The sequence below is a fragment of the Trematosphaeria pertusa genome (assembly GCF_010094035.1).
Source record: "Trematosphaeria pertusa strain CBS 122368 unplaced genomic scaffold BU26scaffold_1, whole genome shotgun sequence".
NCBI lineage: Eukaryota > Fungi > Ascomycota > Dothideomycetes > Pleosporales > Trematosphaeriaceae > Trematosphaeria > Trematosphaeria pertusa.
In genome coordinates this window covers 4,923,772-4,946,870 of record NW_022987212.1, presented here as the reverse complement: position 1 = coordinate 4,946,870, position 23,099 = coordinate 4,923,772, and the positions used below count along the sequence as shown (strand labels likewise).

At 51.3% G+C, this 23,099-nt stretch overlaps 11 protein-coding genes across 11 annotated transcripts; 9 read left to right on the top strand and 2 right to left on the bottom strand.

Moving 5' to 3' along the window:
• Positions 1-16: 16 nt before the first annotated feature.
• On the top strand, positions 17-1,886 carry BU26DRAFT_537158 (cysteine desulfurase). The gene is made up of 5 exons (XM_033831393.1): positions 17-430; positions 494-1,039; positions 1,089-1,258; positions 1,311-1,532; positions 1,586-1,886. The coding sequence occupies exons 1-5, from the start codon at positions 73-75 to the stop codon at positions 1,670-1,672; spliced, it is 1,383 nt and encodes a 460-aa protein (XP_033692442.1). The 5' UTR covers positions 17-72; the 3' UTR covers positions 1,673-1,886.
• Positions 1,887-3,905: 2,019 nt separating this feature from the next.
• Positions 3,906-4,967, top strand: BU26DRAFT_499931 (YeeE/YedE family integral membrane protein-like protein; the record flags this gene model as incomplete). Its single annotated transcript, XM_033826446.1, has 2 exons — positions 3,906-4,193; positions 4,245-4,967. The coding sequence occupies 2 exons, from the start codon at positions 3,906-3,908 to the stop codon at positions 4,965-4,967; spliced, it is 1,011 nt and encodes a 336-aa protein (XP_033692441.1).
• A 344-nt stretch (positions 4,968-5,311) lies between these two features.
• BU26DRAFT_558821 (uncharacterized protein) lies at positions 5,312-5,577 on the top strand (the record flags this gene model as incomplete). Its single annotated transcript, XM_033832608.1, has 2 exons — positions 5,312-5,509; positions 5,566-5,577. The coding sequence occupies 2 exons, from the start codon at positions 5,312-5,314 to the stop codon at positions 5,575-5,577; spliced, it is 210 nt and encodes a 69-aa protein (XP_033692440.1).
• A 243-nt stretch (positions 5,578-5,820) lies between these two features.
• BU26DRAFT_43835 (uncharacterized protein) lies at positions 5,821-7,744 on the bottom strand. The gene is made up of 3 exons (XM_033824286.1): positions 7,504-7,744; positions 7,254-7,450; positions 5,821-7,205 (listed from the first exon to the last, which is right to left on the bottom strand). Exons 1-3 carry the CDS (start codon positions 7,586-7,588, stop codon positions 5,925-5,927), a joined length of 1,563 nt encoding a protein of 520 aa, XP_033692439.1. The 5' UTR covers positions 7,589-7,744; the 3' UTR covers positions 5,821-5,924.
• Positions 7,745-8,559: 815 nt separating this feature from the next.
• BU26DRAFT_446892 (uncharacterized protein) lies at positions 8,560-10,356 on the top strand. Its single transcript, XM_033824634.1, has 2 exons — positions 8,560-9,021; positions 9,073-10,356. The coding sequence occupies exons 1-2, from the start codon at positions 8,609-8,611 to the stop codon at positions 10,064-10,066; spliced, it is 1,407 nt and encodes a 468-aa protein (XP_033692438.1). The 5' UTR covers positions 8,560-8,608; the 3' UTR covers positions 10,067-10,356.
• Positions 10,357-10,596: 240 nt separating this feature from the next.
• BU26DRAFT_546487 (uncharacterized protein) lies at positions 10,597-11,082 on the top strand (the record flags this gene model as incomplete). The annotated part of the gene is made up of 2 exons (XM_033831842.1): positions 10,597-10,961; positions 11,029-11,082. The coding sequence occupies exons 1-2, from the start codon at positions 10,647-10,649 to the stop codon at positions 11,080-11,082; spliced, it is 369 nt and encodes a 122-aa protein (XP_033692437.1). The 5' UTR covers positions 10,597-10,646.
• Positions 11,083-11,488: 406 nt separating this feature from the next.
• On the top strand, positions 11,489-13,245 carry BU26DRAFT_415288 (BING4CT-domain-containing protein; the record flags this gene model as incomplete). The annotated part of the gene is made up of 3 exons (XM_033823106.1): positions 11,489-11,717; positions 11,772-11,827; positions 11,875-13,245. The coding sequence occupies 3 exons, from the start codon at positions 11,489-11,491 to the stop codon at positions 13,243-13,245; spliced, it is 1,656 nt and encodes a 551-aa protein (XP_033692436.1).
• A 328-nt stretch (positions 13,246-13,573) lies between these two features.
• Positions 13,574-16,332, bottom strand: BU26DRAFT_514114 (DUF663-domain-containing protein). Its single transcript, XM_033827765.1, has 3 exons — positions 16,135-16,332; positions 14,289-16,084; positions 13,574-14,239 (listed from the first exon to the last, which is right to left on the bottom strand). The coding sequence occupies exons 1-3, from the start codon at positions 16,244-16,246 to the stop codon at positions 13,709-13,711; spliced, it is 2,439 nt and encodes an 812-aa protein (XP_033692435.1). The 5' UTR covers positions 16,247-16,332; the 3' UTR covers positions 13,574-13,708.
• A 1,078-nt stretch (positions 16,333-17,410) lies between these two features.
• BU26DRAFT_43757 (uncharacterized protein) lies at positions 17,411-18,855 on the top strand. The gene is made up of 5 exons (XM_033824245.1): positions 17,411-17,581; positions 17,651-17,677; positions 17,761-17,989; positions 18,038-18,193; positions 18,245-18,855. Exons 1-5 carry the CDS (start codon positions 17,529-17,531, stop codon positions 18,668-18,670), a joined length of 891 nt encoding a protein of 296 aa, XP_033692434.1. The 5' UTR covers positions 17,411-17,528; the 3' UTR covers positions 18,671-18,855.
• A 161-nt stretch (positions 18,856-19,016) lies between these two features.
• On the top strand, positions 19,017-19,550 carry BU26DRAFT_514113 (uncharacterized protein; the record flags this gene model as incomplete). The annotated part of the gene is made up of 2 exons (XM_033827764.1): positions 19,017-19,215; positions 19,492-19,550. The coding sequence occupies exons 1-2, from the start codon at positions 19,040-19,042 to the stop codon at positions 19,547-19,549; spliced, it is 234 nt and encodes a 77-aa protein (XP_033692433.1). The 5' UTR covers positions 19,017-19,039.
• Positions 19,551-21,683: 2,133 nt separating this feature from the next.
• On the top strand, positions 21,684-23,046 carry BU26DRAFT_527447 (kinase-like protein; the record flags this gene model as incomplete). Its single annotated transcript, XM_033830778.1, has 4 exons — positions 21,684-21,856; positions 21,907-22,232; positions 22,285-22,622; positions 22,708-23,046. The coding sequence occupies 4 exons, from the start codon at positions 21,684-21,686 to the stop codon at positions 23,044-23,046; spliced, it is 1,176 nt and encodes a 391-aa protein (XP_033692432.1).
• Positions 23,047-23,099: the final 53 nt, after the last annotated feature.

The following is a 23,099-nucleotide window of genomic DNA, read 5'->3' as shown; positions in this document are numbered from 1 at the left end:
CATATACCAGGACGGCGTTCTGTTCGGAGATTTTAACGGCCTCCGCGGACGTCGTCAGAACAGTCAAACATCATGGATTCCATTCGCGCAGTCCTCTCCCCGGACGAGATCATCGAGCCCTCATCGCCCGACTACGCGAAGGAAAGCCAAGTATGGTCTGCGCACAAGGATCTGCATCCACAGCTCGTCGCTCGCCCTCAAACCGTCGAATCGCTCTCCAAGCTGCTCAAGACGCTCAATGACACCGAAATCGATTTCAACATACGCTGCGGCGGCTGCGGATCTGCTTCCTCGCGAGGCGTCTTGATCAGCATGTCCGCTTTTGACGGCTTTGAGTTCAACAAAGAGGAGGAGTATGTTGTTGTCGGCGCAGGCCAGTTGTGGCGCCATGTTGATGCGAAGGTGGAAGAATTTGCGCCGGGGTACTCTGGTGAGCGCGTGTTTCCCTTTTCATCAGAGATCAATTAGGGTGGATGGAAACTGATAATAACAGTCGTTGGTGCGCGCTGCACATACGTTGGCGTCGGCGGCGGCACTCTTCAAGGCGGCGTGTCGTGGATGTCATCCGAGCTGGGATTATCGAGCGATCCTCAAAATATGCTGGATGCGCAAGTAGTACTTATGGACGGCTCGGTCCTATGGGCGTCTAGCGATTCCGAGCTACTCTGGGCGCTGCGCGGCGGAGGCGGACGTTTCGGCGTCGTGACGGCGTTCAAACTACGTGCGCACAAGTATCCCCAAAAGGTCTACAGCGGGATGATCTTGTACCCGCGAGAAGCGCTGGACGAGCTGGCGAAGAAAGTGCCAAAGTTTGCGGCAGAAAACACTGATCCGAAAGTCGCCATGCACTTTTACTGTCTAGACATGACCAATGGGGCTTTTGTGGGTAAGCCGAGTGTGCCTGGTTTGGGGTTGCTGGTGTATGATGCCCATGGAGAGGAGCATGGCCGGAACGAGGCGTTCAAGTGGGCGCTGGAAATTCCTGGGGCGACGGATACTACGGCCGGGATGAGCTACCGCCAGGTGAATCAGCTGAATGGTGAGGTTCCGTCGTTGAATCTACAGAGGCTGGGCTGACTGGGAACAAGACATGCTTGAGGCGGTCAGAGGCCAGACAAACCAGATGATGACGGCAGTAGTGATCCCGACCGTTACCGAAGATCTAATCAGGCGGACTTGGAAATGGTTTGACGAGACGCTTCTCCTGGAGCCAAAGCTGAATGCGGGTACTTTCGTGCTCATCGAAATCATGCAAAAGGTAAGGAGCTCTATGAGGCTCGTGTAGTGCACACATTCAAACCATCTTCCAGGAAGCCTTCCAGACCGTCGGCTCCCGCACGGCGACCGGCTGGCCTCGCCCGAAAGGCCGCCACATCCTCCAACTCGGGACGGGCGCACTCAACGGCTGCACACCAGAAGTGCACAGTCTAGCAGTTGAAAGGCTCGCTGCCGGAGCACACGAGATCTGCGACAAGTACTCGGGTGGCGACTGTCTTCCGCGAGATTTCGAGGAGTTCCACGACCCGGTCGAGGTGAGTATTTGGCGCGGGAGATGATCCAATATGTGCACTAACGACGAAATCAGATGTTCGGAGAGAACGTGGAGAAGCTGCGAGAGGTTAAGAAGCGCGTGGATCCGAAGAATAGGCTAAGAGGAGCCTATGAGCTATAGGAAGTTACGAACGCAAGAGAGAGTAAGAAGTTAGAAGTCGCAACGCTCAGTCTGAAGCCCTTCACTGGTTATTTTAAAAGCCCCATTCTCCATTGACAGAGCTGACGGTCTTCGGCGCCCCATCCAGCGAACTGCGGACAGAGTAGTGTGTGTAGATGACTAATCAGGGCCCAAGAAGATATCTGGTTTGTGTTGATAGGGTCATTCGACTTCAGTCGCCATGCAAGCGTTGCGGAGTGGCCCGACGCGGCATGTTAATGCCGGCACCCGAAGGCTTTTTTCGCGATACGATGATCCGTGGTAGCCACAGCTCAGTGATTGTGTTGATGTATGGTTTCATCGGTCGTTTGTTCGCCCCAGCATCACCATTAACACGGAAACTCCCATAGGACACTAGCGCGATACGGTCGGCTCGAAATGAAACAGGCATCTCAGCAGCCCGGAGAGCTATTTGATGCACCCACAGACTAGCCATCTCTTCTTTCTACCCTAGCCCGGCCGGAATCATAGCACTATGCAACCATCCTGGACCCGTATCCGCGGACCGTCCAGGAGGAATCGCCCGATTAATCCATTTCGGCGAAGCGTTGCTGTCGCTCATCCACATATTTGCCGAGCATGTTCAAAAGAGAAGTACTCGCTTCCCTGCACCAATACAACCTCAGGTCATACTCACATCTGGTTCGGCGACGCAGCTGCGAGGTGCTGTGGTTCGGACGATGCATCACAGCGTCTCTGCTAACAGTATTCCGAAGTAGTCGCCGGAGGTGTTCGGATCGGCGCAGAGTTCTTCCGATATCCTCTGGAGACGTCTCGAGATACGATGCATGGCGTTAAGGATAAGGTGACATCGGCGAATTGTGTTCCCGGAATACTACTCCACGTCTCGTCGCCGTTGAAAAGAGCCGGTGCTATCGCATTGTTGTTACACATACCAGCATGTCTTAGCTGAATCCGTATAGCCGCTCTCACGAAGGCCTTCGGCATTCCGGAGGGGAATCACGTGCCCGGTCGTTGTTGGAGACGCCGCCGCTTGGTGTCTCCTCCGGTTCACGTAGACTAAGAGACATGTACGTGCGGAGTCAGCTTGAACTCTCTCGATATATCGCGTTCAGACCTTCAGCCTGCTCCGAGCACGTCATCTGCAAGCCCCCCTTCCAGCAGGAAAAGCGAGCAAACGAAGTGCTTTCTCGAAGCCTTTAGCGAGCGGGCGACACGAACACGCCGCATGAATTTGCTTCGGATGAATTTCCACTTGGCCGTCGTCATTCGCTAGAAGGCCCTGACGTCGGCGAGGTGAAGGATACGGAGCAAGTTGAACCGACGCCTAAACCCCGGGATCGGTAAGGCCCTCCAGCTACTGCCAACGAGGCATAGCGAGATGCTTCCAGAAGCTGAAAGGCATGGGATTCAACGCCTGATGGCAATCCGATGATGCCTTTGGCGCAGCGTTAGGCCTCCCGCTGTATCACGGCCTGCAGCCTGGTCATCTACCGTACGCCATCAATTCCCCAAAAGAGAGCGAAGGACGAATCCTGGAGGAAGCCAACATGCGAGTACTCCGTATCCTGCGTGCGATATCTCACCGCATTTCTTGCTCAGCAGTTCGGCGACCTGGAGAGCCCCCAAAGACGGCGAGCGCGGACGATGAACACGTCTCCGGAAAGGTACCCGAAGCACTCCACATCTCGCAACAGTCGCATCAAACAAAATGCGAAACCGTGACGCGACATCCCAAGCCCTCATCTCAGCAGCCTCGTCGGACGAAAAAAACGAAACAAAGGCCTTGTGGACGAAGAAAGGAACATTCTTTCATCGGCGAGGTGGCCCCTCGCTGCAGCCACTCGCGTGCGCCCCACGTTCGCGCTAGGCCCACTCGGGCAGCCTGTAATGCGGATCACATCCACGGCACGGCGCCACCAGCCCTTTACCACGGAACCGACCCATGCAACAGCTCGGCTTTCCTTGTCGCGTTTCGACATGTTCGGCGACCGGATTTTGCTTCTTGTGATGTCGGGGTATGTTTTAATGCGTGGCGAGCCACTGCCACATAACTAATCATGATACCCTACCCGTGGATGTGGCCTGTGGAGTGACTTGTCTCCCCTTCTTTCGTCGTTGACAAATCTTCAAGAGGGCCTTTATTAGAGCTTTTTGTTCCGCGCTTTGTTAGCATGGCATAGAACGTTTGTTTCTTTGTTTGAATCGAATAGACGAGTTTTGATTGTTGGTCATGTTCACGCCTGTCGAAACGACCTTAGGGGCGCTGCTGCTCCACCAAGCGACCAGCGTACTCCTATACCAAAATGGCACGATCCTTGGAGCGTCCGGTTATGTGCGACGACTGTTTTCGAAGCCGACGAAGGGGACGGTGGCATTTTTCGTGGGGATGGCAGCGAGCTTCTTGCCGTTGAAGATGTTTCTCCCCGAGTTGCTCACCAAATATCCTCCTATACCGTCAACATTACCGCAAGCGCTGGTGACGATTGGGCTTGGAATGCTTGTTGGATGGGGCACGAGGGTGAGTACATATCTCAGGATGGGGTTGAAGCGGTAGCTGACTGTGATGAAGGTTGCGAACGGGTGTACTTCCGGACACATGCTCTGCGGCCTCTCGAGACTCAGCGCCCGATCCGCTGTGGCCGTTGCTACATTCTTCCCCGTGGCGATGATAACGCATCATCTCGTTCACCCGTCGATGATCACCGAAGCTTGCCCTGGGAATATTCCCTGCTACACGCCGACATACCCATCTCAAGCCACGACGACCTCGCTCGCACTTCTTACCGCCGTCGTCATCTTCGCCGCCCAAACCGTTCCCCGTCTCGTAGCCAAAGCTACTGCGACGGAAGACTGCAAATGCGACCCAGAATCGCCGGCTCGCGACGCGACCCAGTTCTTCGCGGGCTTGGAGTTCGGCCTCGGTCTACATGTTTCAGGAATGTCCAGCCCGTCGAAAGTCATCTCCTTCCTCTCTTTTCCGAATCTCCACGCGTGGGATCCGTCCCTGGCTTTGATAATACTATTTGGGGTCTTGCCGAATTTGATTGAGAACCAGATAAAGGGATTCAGGGAGCCACCTTGCTTCAACGACAAGTTTGAGCTTCCGAAAAAGACGCTAAAGGATACGGATTGGAAATTTGTTCTTGGAGCGGCAGTATTTGGCATTGGGTGGGGATTGTCAGGCACGTGTCCGGGTCCGGCTGTGCTTCGAACCGTTGCTCAGCCGGCGTGGGGGATACTATGGATGGGCGGATTTTGGCTGGGAGGCCGGATCTTTACGGAAGGTTGCTGAGTGTTGATGGAGGCTAGATGATAATATTGGGTTAGGGTTCGGTGTTGTTTCTGACTGCTCTTTAGCATGATACCCGTCGCATCAAAGAACAACTGTTTTCATCTGCTGAAGGATTTCGGGAGCGGCTATATAGATTCAAAAGTAAGACGCGGCCTGATAGCGTACAAGTCCGACCCTAGAGAAAGCCGAGCGTAGAGTGATGAAGGCTCGTTTGCTGTGGGTAGACGCCTCACTCAGCTGTGAACTTCCGGTCAGTGTACTGATGGGGCTGTGCTTAGAGGTGTTCCCTCCTTCAGCCTCGAGCTTCGTGACCACCACCACCACCACCACATAAACGATGCACCATGCGTTTACTCAACACAAAGACCTTGAAGTTCCAAGCGTTCGTCCAAAAGATACCAGAATATGTGATCCTATCGCACACCTGGGGCGATGAAGAAGTCACCTTCGGCGGCATCGACAAGGCTTACGCCAAAGACATGGCAGGTTGGACGAAGGAGAAGGGTCTCTGGGAGATTGTGTGCGAGTACTCCGAGGACAACGTATGTGTCTTCGCCTCCCTTTACTTGCGGACATTGATTTTCGTACGTCGTATTAGATCCAGGAATGAAAGAATCCATCATCAAGGATGTATCAACTTTCTTTGACACCCAAGACTGGTACGTCCGACACAAAATCCCATGGAAACGGGGCATCCTTGTCCACGGCCATGCTAGAAACAGCAAAACATTGAGTGTAAAAGCATTCATGGGCTTCTTGGCTTCCTGGAAACAATCGGTGTCGTTGTTCTATAGGTTTCTGTAGCGGCCTTTGACGAAAGTTGTATGAACGCCCCTCGCTGCCCGCATAACGGTTGGCATCGTCACATATCCATCTCCCAACAAGTTTCATTGGCTCCGCCGGTATGTCCTTGCACACTGCTAGACCTGCTCTTGCTTTTGCTCGAGCTTTGCTCGATCATGAGTGTTTCCCTCTCTTGCGACCGCCATTACTTGAATCATCAGAAGGTGGCGGGCGAGACTTTGCAGCCTGAGAAGCCTTCTTCCTGCTCTCCTCTAGAAGGGCGTCCAAGGAGCCTTGAATCTTTTTCAGTCGCGTATCTTTGCCCCAGTCGATAATGTTTCTGACATGCTTGCGGAATTCTAGAAATTGCTCAGGCTTCTGAAGTAAGAAGCTCTCGTATTCTTGCATGTAAAAATCCTGCTCGTTGTGCTTCCAGGTAATGTAGAGGTGTGCCTGCGTACCGTCCATAGCGATGCTGAATGTAGTACTGTCAATAGGCCTGACTGTGTCACTCTGACAGTTCAATAGCTTGCGGTTGAGGCGCTCAAGAAGGTTAACGCAAGACGCAGATCCTCCAAGACATTGATTTGCGGCTCCCTGCATACTTCCACCGTCACCCTTGAACTCTATCGCGAAGAATGGGTATATCAGGCATTGGCTGTTGGCCCACAACTGACTTTCCATCGAGCTAAGTTGAAGTTGTTGCTGAGGAAATGCTACACGGTTCCGATATCCGTAAAGGAGGTCAGGCGCGGGAGTGCTGATTTCGTGATGAGTGGATCTCTGTGTTGGGGTAACATGTTTGAACATGGATTGTCTTTCGGCGCGAACCAGAACGTCCGTTGGGTCGTAATCGGGGAATACTCTGGTACTGAAGTACTTTTCAACTTGCGCTTCTGTTGCGCCATCGCCGAGCGCTTCTAAAGCTGTGTCTTGCCATACTTCGTCTGTCGACGGACCGGGAGACTGACGGACCTTGCGCGTATGTTTGATGAGAGTAGCAATATGTTCTGGAGGGTTCTCGCGCGAAGACCGCATGTAAATGCCGTTTTGCGCCAAATTGAAGTCCCTGTACCCATGGGTCTCCACGAGGGCAGTCTTTCTACCCGAACCACAGATATCCGAAGGCGCGGTTGATCCAGAGTCTATGCCATGCGAACGAGATGCAGTGGAGACAGTGGTTTGTGGGATAGTATACCCATTCGCATCTTGCGTGTAATTCATCTCTGGCGCTGATTTGGTGAAATTGCTCGCAATAGGTTCGTCGCGAAGATAGCTATCCGACCGGGAGCAATTCCAGCGATCTGGCTCAAGAGACGTGAGCCAGTTGGAGACTGAAGCGTAGACAGATTCAGCTTGAGGGCGAGGGTCGGGATCGATAGGATCGACGAAGTCTCGAAGGAACGAGGAATACGGGTGCTGGGGAGGCTGGGGCTTGGGTTGTTGAAGGACAGTCTGCACCATCTCTTAGCCGTTGACTTGCATGTGAGAACACTTTCATACCTCAGCCGCCTCCTCTACGTTCTCGCCCTCAGCTCGAGGCTGCGCGTCTATCCGCGACAATGGAACCTTCGCGCGCAACGGATCGATCTCGGAGGTCGTGCTCAGTCGCCTTTTTGTCCCGGATCGCAGTGGCTCTTTTCGGGCAAGATCTCTACTCTCTCGGGGTTGCGGTTTGAAGTTCCACGAGGACTCGGCGCCTAACAATGAATTTAACACGTTTTACGGACGATGGCTTCTGAGGAGTGCGTACCTGCGCCCATATTTCTGTCTTGTAGGGCCTTAGATAGTTTCTCACGCGAGCGGGGGGATACCGATTTGAGAACTGCGCTGTTCATGACAAAGAGCGGGCTGGGTGGGCGGTTAATAGGCACGCGCTGGTTGAGAGAAAGACCGACTGAGGTGGATGTCTCGCGTCGGCACTACTTCTGAGAATGCCGAGCCTCGTCCGCAGGGCAGGAGTTAGGGAGCACCGCCCTGTAAGGTAGCCTGCGCGCGAATTTTAGGTAAGGGTTAAGTAGGATCCATGGATTAGGGTTAGAAGGGTAAAGGTTAACTCCTGCCCGTCCGCAGCGGGCGGGAAATAATGATTGGCTCTCAGTAGCTCCTCCCAATGTTGAACTCATTGTTTGCTGGAAGCCTACCGGTTGATGGAACCATGGTCGCACGACGGCAATCCGTGGACAACTCACGATCACGATCCTTACGATCCTTTGCACCTACACCATGATCCTCCGCAAAGGCCTCATCAGACACTACAAAGGACACGTACATCAAGATTGTCGGATTCAGTCTCTTCAAGGCGAAGAAACAAGATAAAGAACCGAGACGCCCACGGCTTTCAGATCAGTTGGATCACGTGATCTCTCAGATAGTACTAGCGTATTCCACTCTGCATAATTGAGTAGCCGCGCGCCCACTGCTTAGGCGCAATCATCCACTCCCAGCCAGCCACGCTAACGTTCTGTCCCTGACACAGCAACACCTCGCCAGGGTACCATCACCTTGACGACTCGATCCCACATGTGCAAGGGGGCTGCCTTTGCAACAATTGGTCGACATCCGCATGCGAGGAGACGGATGTGATACCCCGCCAGCAAGGACGAGCGCTAATATTCTGTCAACGATTGGCTTCTATTCCAGGAGATAGCGCTATGCCAAAAATGAAAAATAGTCCATGCCTTAGGCGCTAAAGGCTCAGCCAAAACCAAATCGTGGCTGTGAGAATCATTTTGTTCAAATACATGGCCCGCCTTCTCCATGGGCCTCACGTATCGCTCTTGTTATTCATTATTTATTATTACCTGGACTTCCACTTCTAAAAGTCTAACGTCCCTTCCCTTTCGCTGGTTGCCTTGATGGCAGAGGTGATAGGTGTCACCTCTGGGCTTCTCACCCTGGTGGTGTTTTCTTTGCAAGCTAGTAAATCGCTTTACCAAGTAGTCAGGAGCTTTCAAACGAATAGGAGATCGATAGCCCAGCTTCTAGAAGGCCTCGAAGCCCTTAATGAGGTCTTAGAATCTCTTCAAGACGTCGTCGCCAATTCCACCGCCGATCTTTCAGCACTTAAGCTTCCTCTCCTACGATGCGGTAAAGGTTGCAAAGAATTTGAAGAGGTGATCATCAAATGCACGGCGCATTCCGGCGGCTCTAGGGCCAGTTTTCGAGATTGGGTTAAGTTGACGTACATGGGGAATGATATCTCTGGATTTCAAGATATGCTGGAGGCATACAAATCCACCATCATCATTGCGCTCGGCGATGCTACCTTGTAAGTACGATGTGAAATCTCTACGGATGGGACTGATGTTCTATCGCATAGCCGCACAACCACCGTGACCGTCGATATTCTCAATGAATATAAAGAAATGATCACGAAAACAACCACCAATCTCGAAGAGCACCTCGAAGATATCGACTATAAGTTACGGGAAATCTCTGCACATGGCTCTGCAAAGTTCGATGAAAATGCGGCTGAGCAAAAAGAAATGGAGGAGGAGAGGGACAGCACAAAAAAATGCCTTGAAATCTGCGCCGAGGTCTCCGCGCACATAGACAAAGTTCAACCCGGAGCCTTCGGAAGCATCTCTACAACCTCAGATGCCTATCAACCGCCACTTGCCACACTTCTGGGTACTCCTTCGGCTCGAGATACCACTGCCAAAACTCTTGATACATGCAAGGAGAGTCTGTTCAATACGACCGCTAGGCTCCAAGCACGTCTCCTGGATATCGAGGATCGACTACAACAACATCTCTCCTCAAAAGCGCCTAGGCAACATGAACAGATTGCTGAGCGAGAAAGATTACAGGAGGAAAGAGACAGCAAAAAACAGATGTTGGCTATCTGTGCGCAAGCTTTTGAGCACGCAGAGAAAACCCGAACTAGTTACTATGAGGATATTCGCCTGACTGACGATGCCCACAAAGTCGCGGTCTCAACGGTTGGAGACCTTATTTCAGCCAAGCGCATCACTGCTGGGGCCAGATCGACGCTGTGGATGGGGCAGATGTCCGATGCTTCTCTCCAGCAGCTCTCACGGGACCGCGTGCGCACTACTCCAACGCGCGAACCTCCAACAAGCGAATCTCCTACAGGCGAACCTACTACAGGCGAACTTTCTACCAAAGAAGCTGTACAATCCCATGGGCAATTTGAAGGTCGGTATGGAACGGGACGCAGGCTTAGCCGTGAAAGCTCGACGGGCGCAGGAGCGGAACGCAAGCTCAGTCGAGGGAGCTCGTCGAGCGCAGGAACGGGACAACAGCCCACCCAAGAGACTTTCACGAGCGCAGGCGCCAAGAAATCTCCTTAACCTATTGCCATGTGCAACTGTTTGTTTCATCACGTATTGCTTCACCATGCATTGATTCACTATGTATTCTTCTACTGTCTTTCTCCTCACTTTTTAACTCAAACTTTGCTTATTCAATGGCATCCAATTCCTGGCATTCTTAATGCATCGTGAGATCTTACGAGGATCAGAAAGCTCCTCAAACCTCGAATTGGAGAAGTTGCTACCCCGTTTGCGCGTAGTTTAGTAGGAATTAGTTGCTCCTGCTGCGCTTTTATTCCCTAGAAGGTAATGTAAAGCAGTAAAGGGATAAATAATGGTGAGTTTAGAAATGTGAAAAAAAAAGACAATTTTTCTGTGGCCGCGAAGCCTTGGATAAATCCGTAGGGTTGACAGATCTTGCATCGATACACGGAGCAGCGCCGAGCTGTCAGAGGTGATCAATTCGATGTATCAATGGTACTAGCGAGTTGAGATCTGCTATGCGCACCTAGCCGACGTGCCAGATGGACTGTCAGTCCCGGCCCAAAACCATTCTTTCGGTAATAGTCGCTGGTTTAAGAGGGGTTGGACGCTCCAAGAATTACTCGCTCCAGCCTTGATGGAATTCTACAACCAGAACTGGGTATGGATAGGGACCAAAGCAAGCAAAGTTGACGCCGTGAAATGGATTTCGAGTATAGAGAGGAATTACCTACTCGATCAGGAGACGATAAAAGAGGTGAAAAGCGCGACCGTCTTTTCATGGGTTTCGAAGCGGGAAACATCAAGGTCTGAAAATATCGCGTACTGCCTGCTGGGTCTCGTGGACGTCAACATGCCACAATGCTTTATGGAAAAGGAAATAAGGCCTTTTACCGTCTTCAGCTCAAGATACTCAAATGGACAAACGATCATTCCACTTTCGCATCGGAGCGTATGTTCTACGACCGCGATATGCTTAGTATCTTGTCCCCATCACCAAAGTACTTCTCATACTATAGGCAGTACAGAAGGAAGATCCAGACGCTTCAATCTGCGCAGGCTTCGACACATGAGGTGACGAACAAGGGCTTGAGAATAACGCTGCCATGTCTTCCCGGTGAGGCCGGGACGTGCTTAGCGATCCTCAATTGCGAATTCGCCTACGGGGCCTATGTCGGGATATGGTTTGAGAGGAACTTCCTCTCTCCGTCTGTGATACATGTTCCAAGCATCGAAAGAAGTGAAAGGCACAATACTCGTGGATCGATGTGGCCCCGTGGACGATGATCCATGCGTGTCCACTAGTCCAGATATAGTATAGCGGATGTCTCAAAATCCGACCTTTTTCCGGTATCGATAACGGTCGCAACATTTTCTGCAGAAAGATCCACCTCTCAATTCTAGCACAGGTCAGAAGTACTGGCTCTCCTCCGTTAGTCCACCGAACGCTCCCGGCTGCTGACTGCAGCGCGCTTCTTCATGGCCTCCGAACCCTCTTCCAAGCCCCCTGCGACCCGCCGACCCTCAAGACCCGCACCCGTCACCGACGAAGAAGAGCGAGCGAAAGCCCAGTATGCCAAAGCCGCCGACGAGCAATACGGCCGCGGCGGACGCATTAAGACCAAAGCCGTCAAAGACAAGAAGCTCCGAGCAAATTTGAGGGCAGTGGAATCCAAGCACCGGGACGCGACGCTCCAAGCGAAGAACGGTAACACTTCCTGCTCCGCTATGTACCTTGTGTAGGGTAATAATTTTGCCCCAGCGGAGATTCTCTTAGAAAACGAAGCGGGCTTTTTGGAACCCGACCATGAGTTGGAGGTACGCTCCCCGAACGTCCCTCAATGCACACTACTTACGCCAGCTAGCGGACATACAAAGTGCGCCAGGACGAGGTGCGGCAAGCAGTTGGCGTCGAAACAGCGAAGAAGGGGTTCGAACTTCGACTACCGGATCTAGGACCCTACGATGCCTGCGAATATACGAGAAATGGAAGGGAACTCTTAATTGCGAGCAGAAAAGGACATGTGGCAACGATGGACTGGCGAGCCGGCAAGCTGGGCTGCGAATTGCAACTCGGCGAGACTGTACGCGACGCGAAATGGCTCCACAATAACCAGATGTTTGCAGTGGCGCAGAAGAAGTGTGTGTACGTGTACGGAAACGACGGCGTCGAGATACATCGGTTGAAGAAGCACGCCGAAGCCGTTCGGTTGGAATATTTGCCTTACCACTGGTTGTTGGCATCAATATCGACGGCAGGAGTTATTCGCTATACGGATACATCGACGGGTCAGATGCTCACAGAGCTCCCTACAAAACTTGGTCCTCCCACCGCTTTCTGCCAGAACCCGTACAACGCCATATTACACGCCGGACATCAAAAGGGCACTGTAACCCTCTGGTCGCCTAATTCTTCCACTCCCTTGGTCAAAATTCTCGCACATCATGGCCCCGTCCGCGCGTTAGCGGTCGACAAGTCGGGCCGCTACATGGTTTCCACATGCCAGGATCGCCGCGTCTCTATTTTTGACATCCGCAACACGTACAAAGAGTTATTTTCCTTCCACCTGCGGCAGCCAGCGCAAACAGTCACTATCTCAGACCGTAACCTTACGGCCATAGGCTACGGGACCCACGTCTCCGTCTACAAGCCCGATATCTTCTCCATGACCCCCGACTCAGAAATAAAGCTCCCGGCGCCCTACATGAACTGGGGCGGCGACGGACAAGCCGTGTTCCGCCTTCGATTTTGTCCATTCGAGGACGTGCTCGGCATAGCCCATAACAGCGGCTTCAGCAGCATTCTCGTCCCGGGTGCAGGGGAAGCAAATCCCGACAGTCTAGAGCCCGGCACGAACCCCTTCGAGAACACGCGCCAGCGCCAGGAAGCAGAAGTGCACTCCCTCCTCGAAAAGCTGCAGCCCCAGATGATCTCGCTCGATCCCAACTTTGTCGGTAATCTGAACCTCGCGTCGGAGGAGCAGCGGTGCCGCGAGCGCGATCTAGATGCGAAACCCGAGGACAAGATTGAGAAGCTGAAGAAGAAAGCTCGGGGGAGGAATAGCGCGCTGAGGAAGTATCTGAGGAAGAGGGGCCAGAAGAACGTGATTGATGAGGAGAAAGTCAGGGCGAGGGAGGCGATGCGGGCGAATGATCGCAAAATAGCGGAGAAGCTGGCAAGCGATAAGAAGAAGTATGGGCCGGCGCTTGAGAGGTTCGCTACGAAGGGATTTTGAGGGGCGGTGATCACGAATAGGCTTGAGCGGAAGGAAACGAGGAAAAAGTGATTTCTTATGCATAGCGTTTGGCGTTTTTGGTGGCTCATGGATGGGCAACTACTTCTGGATGTATACCCTTGCAGTGGACGCGACTCCCGGCTAGCTTCGGTGTCCAACGGTACGAAGGGTGGGATGGGGCCGAGCCCACGCCGCGGTCTGAAACGAAGGTATTGGCTCCGCTTTCGATTGGGGCAGCTAGCCAGGTGATCCTGTGCAGATCTAGCAAGATCGATGGACGTTGTGCTACAGGTAGAACACGAGGCAGGATGGTGAACATTTACATAAGATCTAGTCCAGCACGTAACAGCAATCAAACCCTCAACATGAAACACAAACGCCTTCACCATTTTAATGCTCTATAGAGGTATCATCTATACCATGCATACCACCGCGCAGCAAGTTCGCATGCCCCGCTCCTACCCTACGGCTGCCACATCCTTGCGGCCCTCGGCCAAACCCTCTTATAAAGACTCACAGCTACAGCATCCATGGGATTAATCTTCCCATCAAAGCTCGCCTTGAAGTAGCCATGCGTACCCAAACTCTCCTTAATAAACCCGCTCCTACCCCTCTTCGTCCATAGCGGCAGGCTCTTGAACCACTTGACGTCCTTGTCGTTGAAGAACATGTAGCGCACGGTGACGACGCGCTTGTTGATCTTGTAGGGGTGACCGGTGAGGACGATGCGTTTGGCAATGACGCGGTTGAGGGAGGGAGGGAGCGAGGTGCCGGTTGCGATGAGGCGGAGGGTGGAGGTTGGTGAAGAGACGGTTGGCTGGACGTTGGATTCGGCGCCGGAAGATGACGAGGTAGTTTTGCGTTGGAAGTAGAGAAGAGGGACGTTGCCCCAGGTTAGAGGGCCGATGAAGGTGGCGATTGATGAGTGGCCTGGGTGCAGGAAGCGGTCGAACTTGTGGACGTTGTTGGGGGTATTTCCTGCTTGGGAGAAGAGCTGAAGCTTGTTAGCAAAGCATGGGCAATGGTGGCTAAAAGGTGCTCACAGGATTGATGACCATCCGTCGGGGTCCGCACTGGACGATCATTTCCGTCTTCGACTTGATGGGTCCTTCGTATTCTGAGCTGAGGAGTATGCTGTAGTTGCACACGGTCCTCTTGTGCTCATGGCGAAGCAAAGAAAATAGCGCCATCGGCCTCGAGCCTTGCAATGTGAGCGGGACACCACGAAGATGCACATTGACCCTTGTACCAGGCCTGACGCCACCTGCCCAAGCCTCGCGCATGAACTTTGTCGCTGTTCGTTTGTAGTCCGAAATCTCAAGTAGACGAGGCCATTCGTCAGGCTCGTATGGCTTATCCTCCTCAGTCTCCCATACGCTGGTCTTCAAGCTCTTCAGCCCACGGTATCTGATGAGGCGCTCTTGCGCATTGACGTTGGGATGAAGTTCAATCTCGTCCGGGAACTCTAGATCCTCTTCTTCCTCCGCCTTTCTCGACTTCCGATAAGCCTCGATCTGCTCCGCCTCGTCCTCTGGTGACGGGTCGAGAAACATCTCTGACTGCGGATATTCCGAGGGACCGCCCTCCGTCATTGCTCGGCCATCGACGTCCATACCTTCCACGCCATCCGCAGGATCGAACGTCTCGCTCTTGCCTTGTTCTTCCACGTCTTCCATGTCAAAGTCTTCCAGATCGGAGCCGGAGTCAGACACATCATCAATATACCATGCGCTTTGGTACTTGCTGGTCCCCTTCGGCAGCCGCTTCCGGCGCGCCGGTGCTTCTTCCTCCTCTTCGTCTGAAAAGTAGTGGTGGTCGTCTAACAGGACTCCTTTTCGCTCGGAAGGTGCCATGGACGGGGCGTAGCTGATCGCGTCCTCCATGATCGTCTCCTCGGGAGCAAGCTCCGCTAGATCATCTTGATCGTCGCTTGGCCTTTCCAACACATTGTCACCCTCCGAATCGATGACCATGCTCTCTTCTTTTCCTTTCTTCCGGACTTCGAGAGGCGCTGCTGTGATCTTGTCGACCTGGAAATCGCCCCAGTCTCCAACCTGAACAAGTCTGTCCGCCTTCAGCCCCTGGCCCCTCACAATTCCCGTCAGAACGACTTCGCCAGTTCCATCTTCCGTGACAGCAGATTTGCCCTGAGGCCATTCAATATCCTCGACGAACATATAACTTCTTTGCTCGCGCCATTTGACCCCTTTGGTTGTTGTGGTGCAGAGTGAACGGACAAGGTTGGAGGCTTCTTGTCTGGAATCGAGGGAGAAAACACGCTCCGTGGACGGTAGCCAGTGCGTGATATAGGACTTTAGCGACGAAATGACCTGCGGCCTCCGTTTTGCGGGTTCGATTGAGTCGAGCGCTTGTACAACGGTAAAGCAATTCGAGATTCCTTGGCTCTCAACTGCCTTCAATATCAACTCGCCTTCTTCGTCAACCTCCTCTTGCCCGGACAGCACAAAAATCACGAAGTCGGCTACTCGGCAAGCATCCAACGATGCCAGTAGGTCGCGTTGCACGACCAGGTATTGGAGCTTCTGCTTGAATCGGTCGACGTTTGTCCGCGTCCATCCGGCCTCTGGCACCTCCTCTTCGATCTCCAAGCAGGTGTTCAGGCTTCGTACAGCGGCGGCGGCAGAGACGTCCCCACAGAGCGGTACGACAGCAACCATCCTTGGTGCTCCATCCTTGCCAGCAAATATGTTTGTCGCTCTCGCGTGCTCGTGATCTTTGTTCAGGCGCATCTGCTTCGCGCGATTTCGGCGGTCAAATTTCGACATGACGTGCTGGTGCGGCGTCTTTCGGCTTCCTCGTTCGAAGCTTTCTACTTTGCCTACAGAATGAGTTAGGAGCGCTAGAATGAGGATTGGAGAGAGGGCGCACCTTTTGACTGCTCCTTCAGCGAACTCTTGCTGGCATGGCGGGACTTGAAGGGTTTCTGGGCCTGCTTCGTGGTGCTGCGGTGGTGGTGCTGTTGGGCAACAATGGGGGCCATGTTGCTGTTACCGCCTGCTTTGAACCTGAAGGGAAGAGACGCCACTTTGACTTGCGGTTGCGGAAATCAATGTCGCTCTTTGCGGGAGGCGGAGGGGTACCATAATTTTTGTGGCCGCTTATCGATAGAAGTCTTGGCAGCTTCGGAAGTGGAAGTGGCGTACGTCCGTGCGTCGAGACATCATCCTAACGGGGTTAAGCCGCGTTATTGTTGTCCATTGCACTTCCCGTCATCATTATATAAGTCATCTTCTCGACGGCTTGTGCAGCCTCGGAACGTATTAAGACTCAATTCACTTGGGATTGACCTTTGGCTTCTAAACTCTACCCCTCTCATGCGACGCCGCGCCCTGCGCAACACCGAACGCGGCGGTACACATTAGCAACTGTCAACACTTCAGCATGCCGTTGATCTTTACACGTTGAAGACCTTTATGAATGGTTCTCCAGAACCCATACTAGGATAGCTGCAATATGTACCATGACGCCGAGGCACGCTCTCCCGTCCACGGATTGGGAAGATGCGTTGCACTCCCCTCTCCCGTTCCGTCACTTTATACGACTTCTCAGTCTCTCTCCACCCTATCAAGGCACTACAGTCCTAGGTTGCATTTGGCTAGTATGATGGAGCAGACCTCGAATGACTAGGCAGCAATTCGCCATACAGATTCCTGATTTTGCGGTCAGCATCGCTATTAATATTATGGAAGGCATTACGAGCGAACATGACCCAGAATGCCGCAAGTCTGTATGTCTTCTCTGAGATCATATCACCGGCCATACGACAAGAGCATGGATTAGGCTACACTTCTCTAGCACCTTCTACGCGGCCGCTGTCGGACTGTTTGTGCTCTTCTTAATGCGGAAGGCACGTCGGCGGCAAAGTACCCAGATAGACCGACAACGCAAAACACACCCGTCTCATTCCGCAAGCCAACAGTCTCACTTATACGTCAATCGTTCCGTGGATCTACTCACATCTCTATTAAATCTATCCGTGATTGGCTCCGCCCTACAAACGACCCTCACCAGCTCCGAAGCTTATAGACCGCTCGGTAGGCGTCAACCGAGCCTCCGCCGCTTCGGCCCTCACTTATCCTCTTTTTCCTTCACCGCCGATTGGCGCCTTAAGCACAAGTAGCTAACTACCTCCAGTCCTCCATTTCCCGTCTACCTACCACACCACGCTTCGGAAGCCTTCCCGCACCACTGTCTCCAACAGTCCTGATCCCCCGCACAGCCGCAGCCACCGACGAAGCCAACGCTGCTCACCATTCACCACCATGGCCAATCGCAATAAGAGAAGCCAAGCATACGATCCTGCCGAGATGGCAATGTGAGTGCGCTTCCTAGCTGCACGGAAGCTTCGGCCTGGACGAGGATTGAAAGACTGACAACATGGCAGGCTCAAGGGTGTCCCACTTCCTGACAAGTACGTTCCGCCCGGTACCCTCGCCGCGATATGGCCGCCACCTACCCTGCTCAGATCAATGGTGGATGCTAATGACGCTGCAGGCTCAAGTGCTCACGCTGCAACAAATTCCTCAATCACGCCAACTTCTCCGCTAAGCAACTCACCGATGCTCGACGGTCCGTCAAGCTCAATGGCGTCAACGCGCGGTACAAGATCAACTGCCAAAAGTGCACCGGCAAACAGGTGGTGGAAATTGAGTGTACCATGTGCCACAAGACCAAGGGACTGGAGGAGTTCGCCAAATCGCAGCGCAAGAAGCCAGACAGCGCGGTAAGTACTAATACTCAGCTAGCTGGGGCCTTGCTGATCTGTTCACAGAAATGCTATGCCTGCGTGGACGACCAGCTGGCCCAGGATGCCGTCGAGGACGAGGCTTACGAGGAACCGCACAAGGCCTTCATTCCTGTCGAGCACTCCGCAGGCAACTACCCGGAGTACTGGACCTCATCTACTCTAACCAATCCGTCCGAAGCTGTAAGTGGAAAGGATCCATTACCGTGGGATGACGTGCGTTGATGAAGTTAGGGCGACTTCGACGACTACCGTGCCGATGACGGCGACGAGGGCGGCATCATCTTCTCTGACAACTTCCGCAAAATGTCCCTGAACGGTTCCATCACTAACACCCTCATCGAGTCAGAATATGATCTGAGTAGCCAGAACAACGACAAGGACGGCTGGAACACGGTGGAGTCAAAGTCCTGGCGCTCCAAGTCAACCACAGCCCCTAGCGCCAGCTCTGGGTTCGATGCAAACAAGTACGGCAAGCCGCAGAGTCGTGCTGCGAGCGGCTCCGTCACCTCCTCCGTTCGTTCCTTCAGCTCTGGCTACGCGGAGCGCTCGGACACTACGTCGTACAAGAATGGCTGGGCTAAGATCAAGGCATATGTACGTGTTCCAGGTATACTATTTGTCGTTCAAGCTAATTCATTGGCAGAAGCCTTCAGCTGAGCAAGAGAGGGCTGCGGCTTCGGCTCCGGAAGCCAACTGGGAATCCTCCTCCTCCGAGGAAGACGACGACGATGACGCCGACGACGCTGAAAGCGACGGGTCTGACGCCGAGATCTGAAGAGCAGCACAACGGTATCCATGATTTGACAAAAGGTGGCATCTCATTGTCTTCACTCATCTTCACAGACATGCTGCGGTATTGCGAATCGGGGGATATGGGGAGTTTTCGGTCTTTTACAACTCGGGGAAAGGGTTTCAGGCCGGTCATCTTCTGCATGAGGGTTTCCCGCCCTGTGGCACTGACTGATCGGTTTCCCCGAATCTATTCATGAAGGCATAGACAAAAGCTTCCTTTTGTAGGGTAAAGCAATGAAAGCAATTGAGAAGTTCCTTATGACCAATGGCCGCACGACTCGGATAATCGTCATCTCCATATGCGGCACCTTACGTTGTCTGGGCCACACCTCGGTGGTGCGTGATTCTACGGAGGTGGTTACCCTGGACGAACTGGCGAAGCCAGCGGCCGTTCAGAATTGGATTGCGGGCTTGCGGCATTGGTTAGAATATTTTGCAGTCTCGAGCTTCGTAGTCGTATGTAGCCCGTCCGTATGAAAGGAGAAAGGCCAAGTGTTCCTCCGGTCTTGGTCGGCGTCGAGCCGCAGTGCTTTGAGTGAAACGAGTAGTGTTTTGCGACCCGTCTCCCCATCGTCCCGCTCTCTTGCACCTGCAGCGACCGAGGATGTCAAGCGACTGGAGGAAGGGCTGTGGGGAATGCGATTATCCGAAAATGCAATGGACTTCTAAGAAAGATCTCTGCTGACCTTATCATTGTGTTCTTCTGGGTTGCGTCTTATACCTATGATGCTACCTTCCTCGTGAAAGCGCGAGGGTCTTGTTCGTACGGAAGCAGCACCCCACCCACCGATCATCTAACCTCGCAACCCCCTACCGTTCTATAGCTCCGCACTCCATCACCCAACTCTGTTTGAGCCTTGTTCTGGGACCTTGTTCTGGGACCTTAAGGCTCCTGTTCAGAAAGCAGATGGCGCGAACAGGATATGACATTGCGTCCGATGACGCGAAATTTTCACGTGTGGTTCCGCACGCTAGTTAAATTTGTGCAAATCTTGTAACGTACTTCACCATCGAACCGGTCACCCCATCGAACAACCCAAAAATGCCAAGCCCCTACCAAATGCCACCATCTCTATCATGACGCCCTCCACAAACGCCCAATCGACTTCAGACAAATCCCGGATACAGCTTGCGCTCCAGGCTATTCAACAGGATCTAGAGCTAAGCTTGCGGCGCGCTGCAGCTCTCTATAACGTACTGCGAGAGAAAGTTCGCAGTTAATACAACGGAGTCACTCTACAACGCGAAAAGACACCTAATCGAACAAAGCTTACTACAAACAAAGAGCAGGCGATAGTCGAGCATATACTAGACCTAGACGCGCGAGGATTCGCCTCTTAGCTTGCTGCTATTTAAGATATGGCTGATAAGCTGCTTACTAAGCGGGGTAGGAAGGTAGTTAGCTAGCACTAGCTAAACCGCTTTGTTGCGCGCCGTTCTAAGCTTAAAACACAGCTTAATCGCAAGTACAACTATTAGAGAGCAAAGTAAGAAGATCCTGCGATTATTTAGGCGTAGTTTAACCTAGTAGGTAATACAAAGGCGAAGTATAGTAACGTACTTTACCATCGAACCGGTTATATCGAACAACCCACGATTTCTTGGCAAGGAAAATCAACAAGAATTTACGAGTTTTTCTTAAATAACTAAGCGAAACCTTACTATTTTTCTATAAAAATTTATATATATATTCTTTATAGTATATTACACCTTATAGTAAAGTTACACTAAGATATATTACGTAATTAAAAAGCTATACGTATTTTACTAACTTTTAAGAAAAAACCTAGTTTACTTCTAGTAAGTACTAGTAAACCTCTATAATAATCTATAAAACTTATAGTATATAGTATCTATAACGTAATAAAGGTTTCTAGAAAACTTTTATATAGCTAGCTCTTCTAGGTATAGCGTAATAAGAGGTAGAAGTTTAAAAAAATCTTTCTAGAGTTTTCTTTTCTAACTATAGATATATATAAATAATCTAGCTATATAAAGTTATATACTATAAGATTATATAAACTATAAGTCTTCTATATATTTAGAAGTAATAATTTTAAAATAGTTTTAGTATATTTCTCTCTTTCTATACTATACTACTAAAAAGACTTTACTTTTATATAACTACTTAAAGCTAGTATATTATTAGTTAATAAGCTCTATATAGTTAAAGCCTACTATAGTTTATAAAATAATAAGTTTATATAGCTAGATTAACTATATATATATATAGTTAGAAGAGAAAACTCTAACGAAATTATTTTTCTAACTTCTATCTCTTATTACGCTATACCTAGAAGAGCTAGCGCTATAGAAGTTTTCTAGAAACCTTTATTAGGTTATAGATACTATATACTATAAGTTTTATAGATTATTATAGAGATATAATAGTACTAACTAGAAGTAAACTAGATTTTTTCTAAAAGTTAGTTAAATACGTATAGCTTTTTAATTACGTAATATATCTTAGTGCAACTTTAGTATAAGGTGTAATATACTATAAAGAATATATATATAAATTTCTATAGAAAAATATTAAGGTCTCGCTTAGTTATTTAAGAAAAACCTGTTAATTTTCATTGATTTTCCTTGCCAAGAAATCGTGGGGGGTTCGTTTGTCTGGGGGGTTCGTTTATCAAGTACGTTAGTTTTAATAGTTTTACTAAAAGGTAATAAATCTAGCGCCGCAGTGTTATCTTAGACTTCGCAGCTCTTAACAATCTATCACCTGTGTTCTAAATACAGCATGAGTATCCATGGACTAAGCGCTCACTTTTTTCCTTGGGTTAGTCCGAGAAGCGCTAGCACATGGAAGAGCGTTCTGGGCGTTTACATCTCTCGTCGCTCCTTCTCTTTGACATTTGCCGGAACATATCAGATGGATCAGTTTTCCCATATCTGCGATGTTGATGCTGAGCCTTTGCATCGCTATCGAAAGGGTGGCTATCACCCTATCGGTCTAGGAGATCTCTTGAAAGATGGGCGGTACAAAATACTGCACAAATTAGGCTGGGGTGGTTACTCGACAGTCTGGGCTGCAAGAGATCGGAGGTCTTGCCTTTCGCTACCCCTTGGTAGATGCGAAGCTTACAAATTGCCAGGGAACAACGATATGTCACCGTAAAGATCTCAGTCTCAGAACGAGGAGAACGAAACCGGGAATTCAAAGTCTTACGTGCTATAGCAGCTATTCGACCCGAGCAGCCTGGCTCTCGGCATCTAATGCCAATGCTGGACCACTTCCAGCTTGATGGTCCAAACGGAACTCACGACTGCCTCGTGCTTGAGCTGTTGGGGCCAAGTGTCCCTGATCTGCTTGATGCGCGCTTTCGCGGCGAGAGACTTCCAGGAAAACTTGCAAAAAGCATCGCGAAACAGGCTCTTCTCGGCCTGGACTACTTGCATCAACAAAATATCGGACATGGAGGTAGGCTAGCATTCCTCCGCTTTTCAGCTGACCAGTCGCTCACGCATGTTAGATCTGCATACTCGCAACTTAATTTTCACTATCCCTCCAATACATTCCCTACGTGAAGAAGAGTTCTTCCAGAAACTAGGAAAACCCGAAACCGGATTGCTCAGAAGAAACGACGGAAAGCCGCTAGAGCCCGGCATGCCCAAGTACCTTGTCAGGCCCACTTCCTATCCGGCAGTTCTCTCGTCTTTCCATCCGATCAAAATTGTTGACTTCGGCGAGTCGTTCTTGAGCAATGACATTCCTGACACGCTTCACACACCGCTTCCTGTTCGTGCACCCGAGATCATATTCGGAGATAAGTTGGATCATCGCGTGGACTTGTGGAGTATGGGCTGTATGGTGAGTTCAGATCTTGAAGGAACACGTATAGGCAACGAGCACCGCATTAGCCGCAACTTAAAGGGAAACTTACATATTTTGATAGCTTTTCGAGCTCGTAGTCGGCCAACCGCCGTTCGACAGCTTCATGACAACGCCCACGATACTTGCCCGCCAAATGCTAGAGATGGTCAGTGACGAACTGCCAGAGCGTTGGCAAGAAACATGGCGCGCCATGGACAGCGCATCACGCGGGGAGAAATCCGGTTATACGCTCCAAGAATGGCTGGAGGAAATGTACTTTGACGGGGAGAGGAACGAGGACTTGACTCGGAAAGATATACTCAAAGTAGGCGAGCTTGTTCGAAAGATGCTACGGTTTGAGCCTTCCATGAGGGCGTCGGCGAGGGAGATTCTTCAGGATTCTTGGTTCAAGAGAGAATAGTACAACACCAAGATAGATACGGGCCCAACTGTGCCTCAAACTAGAATGTACAT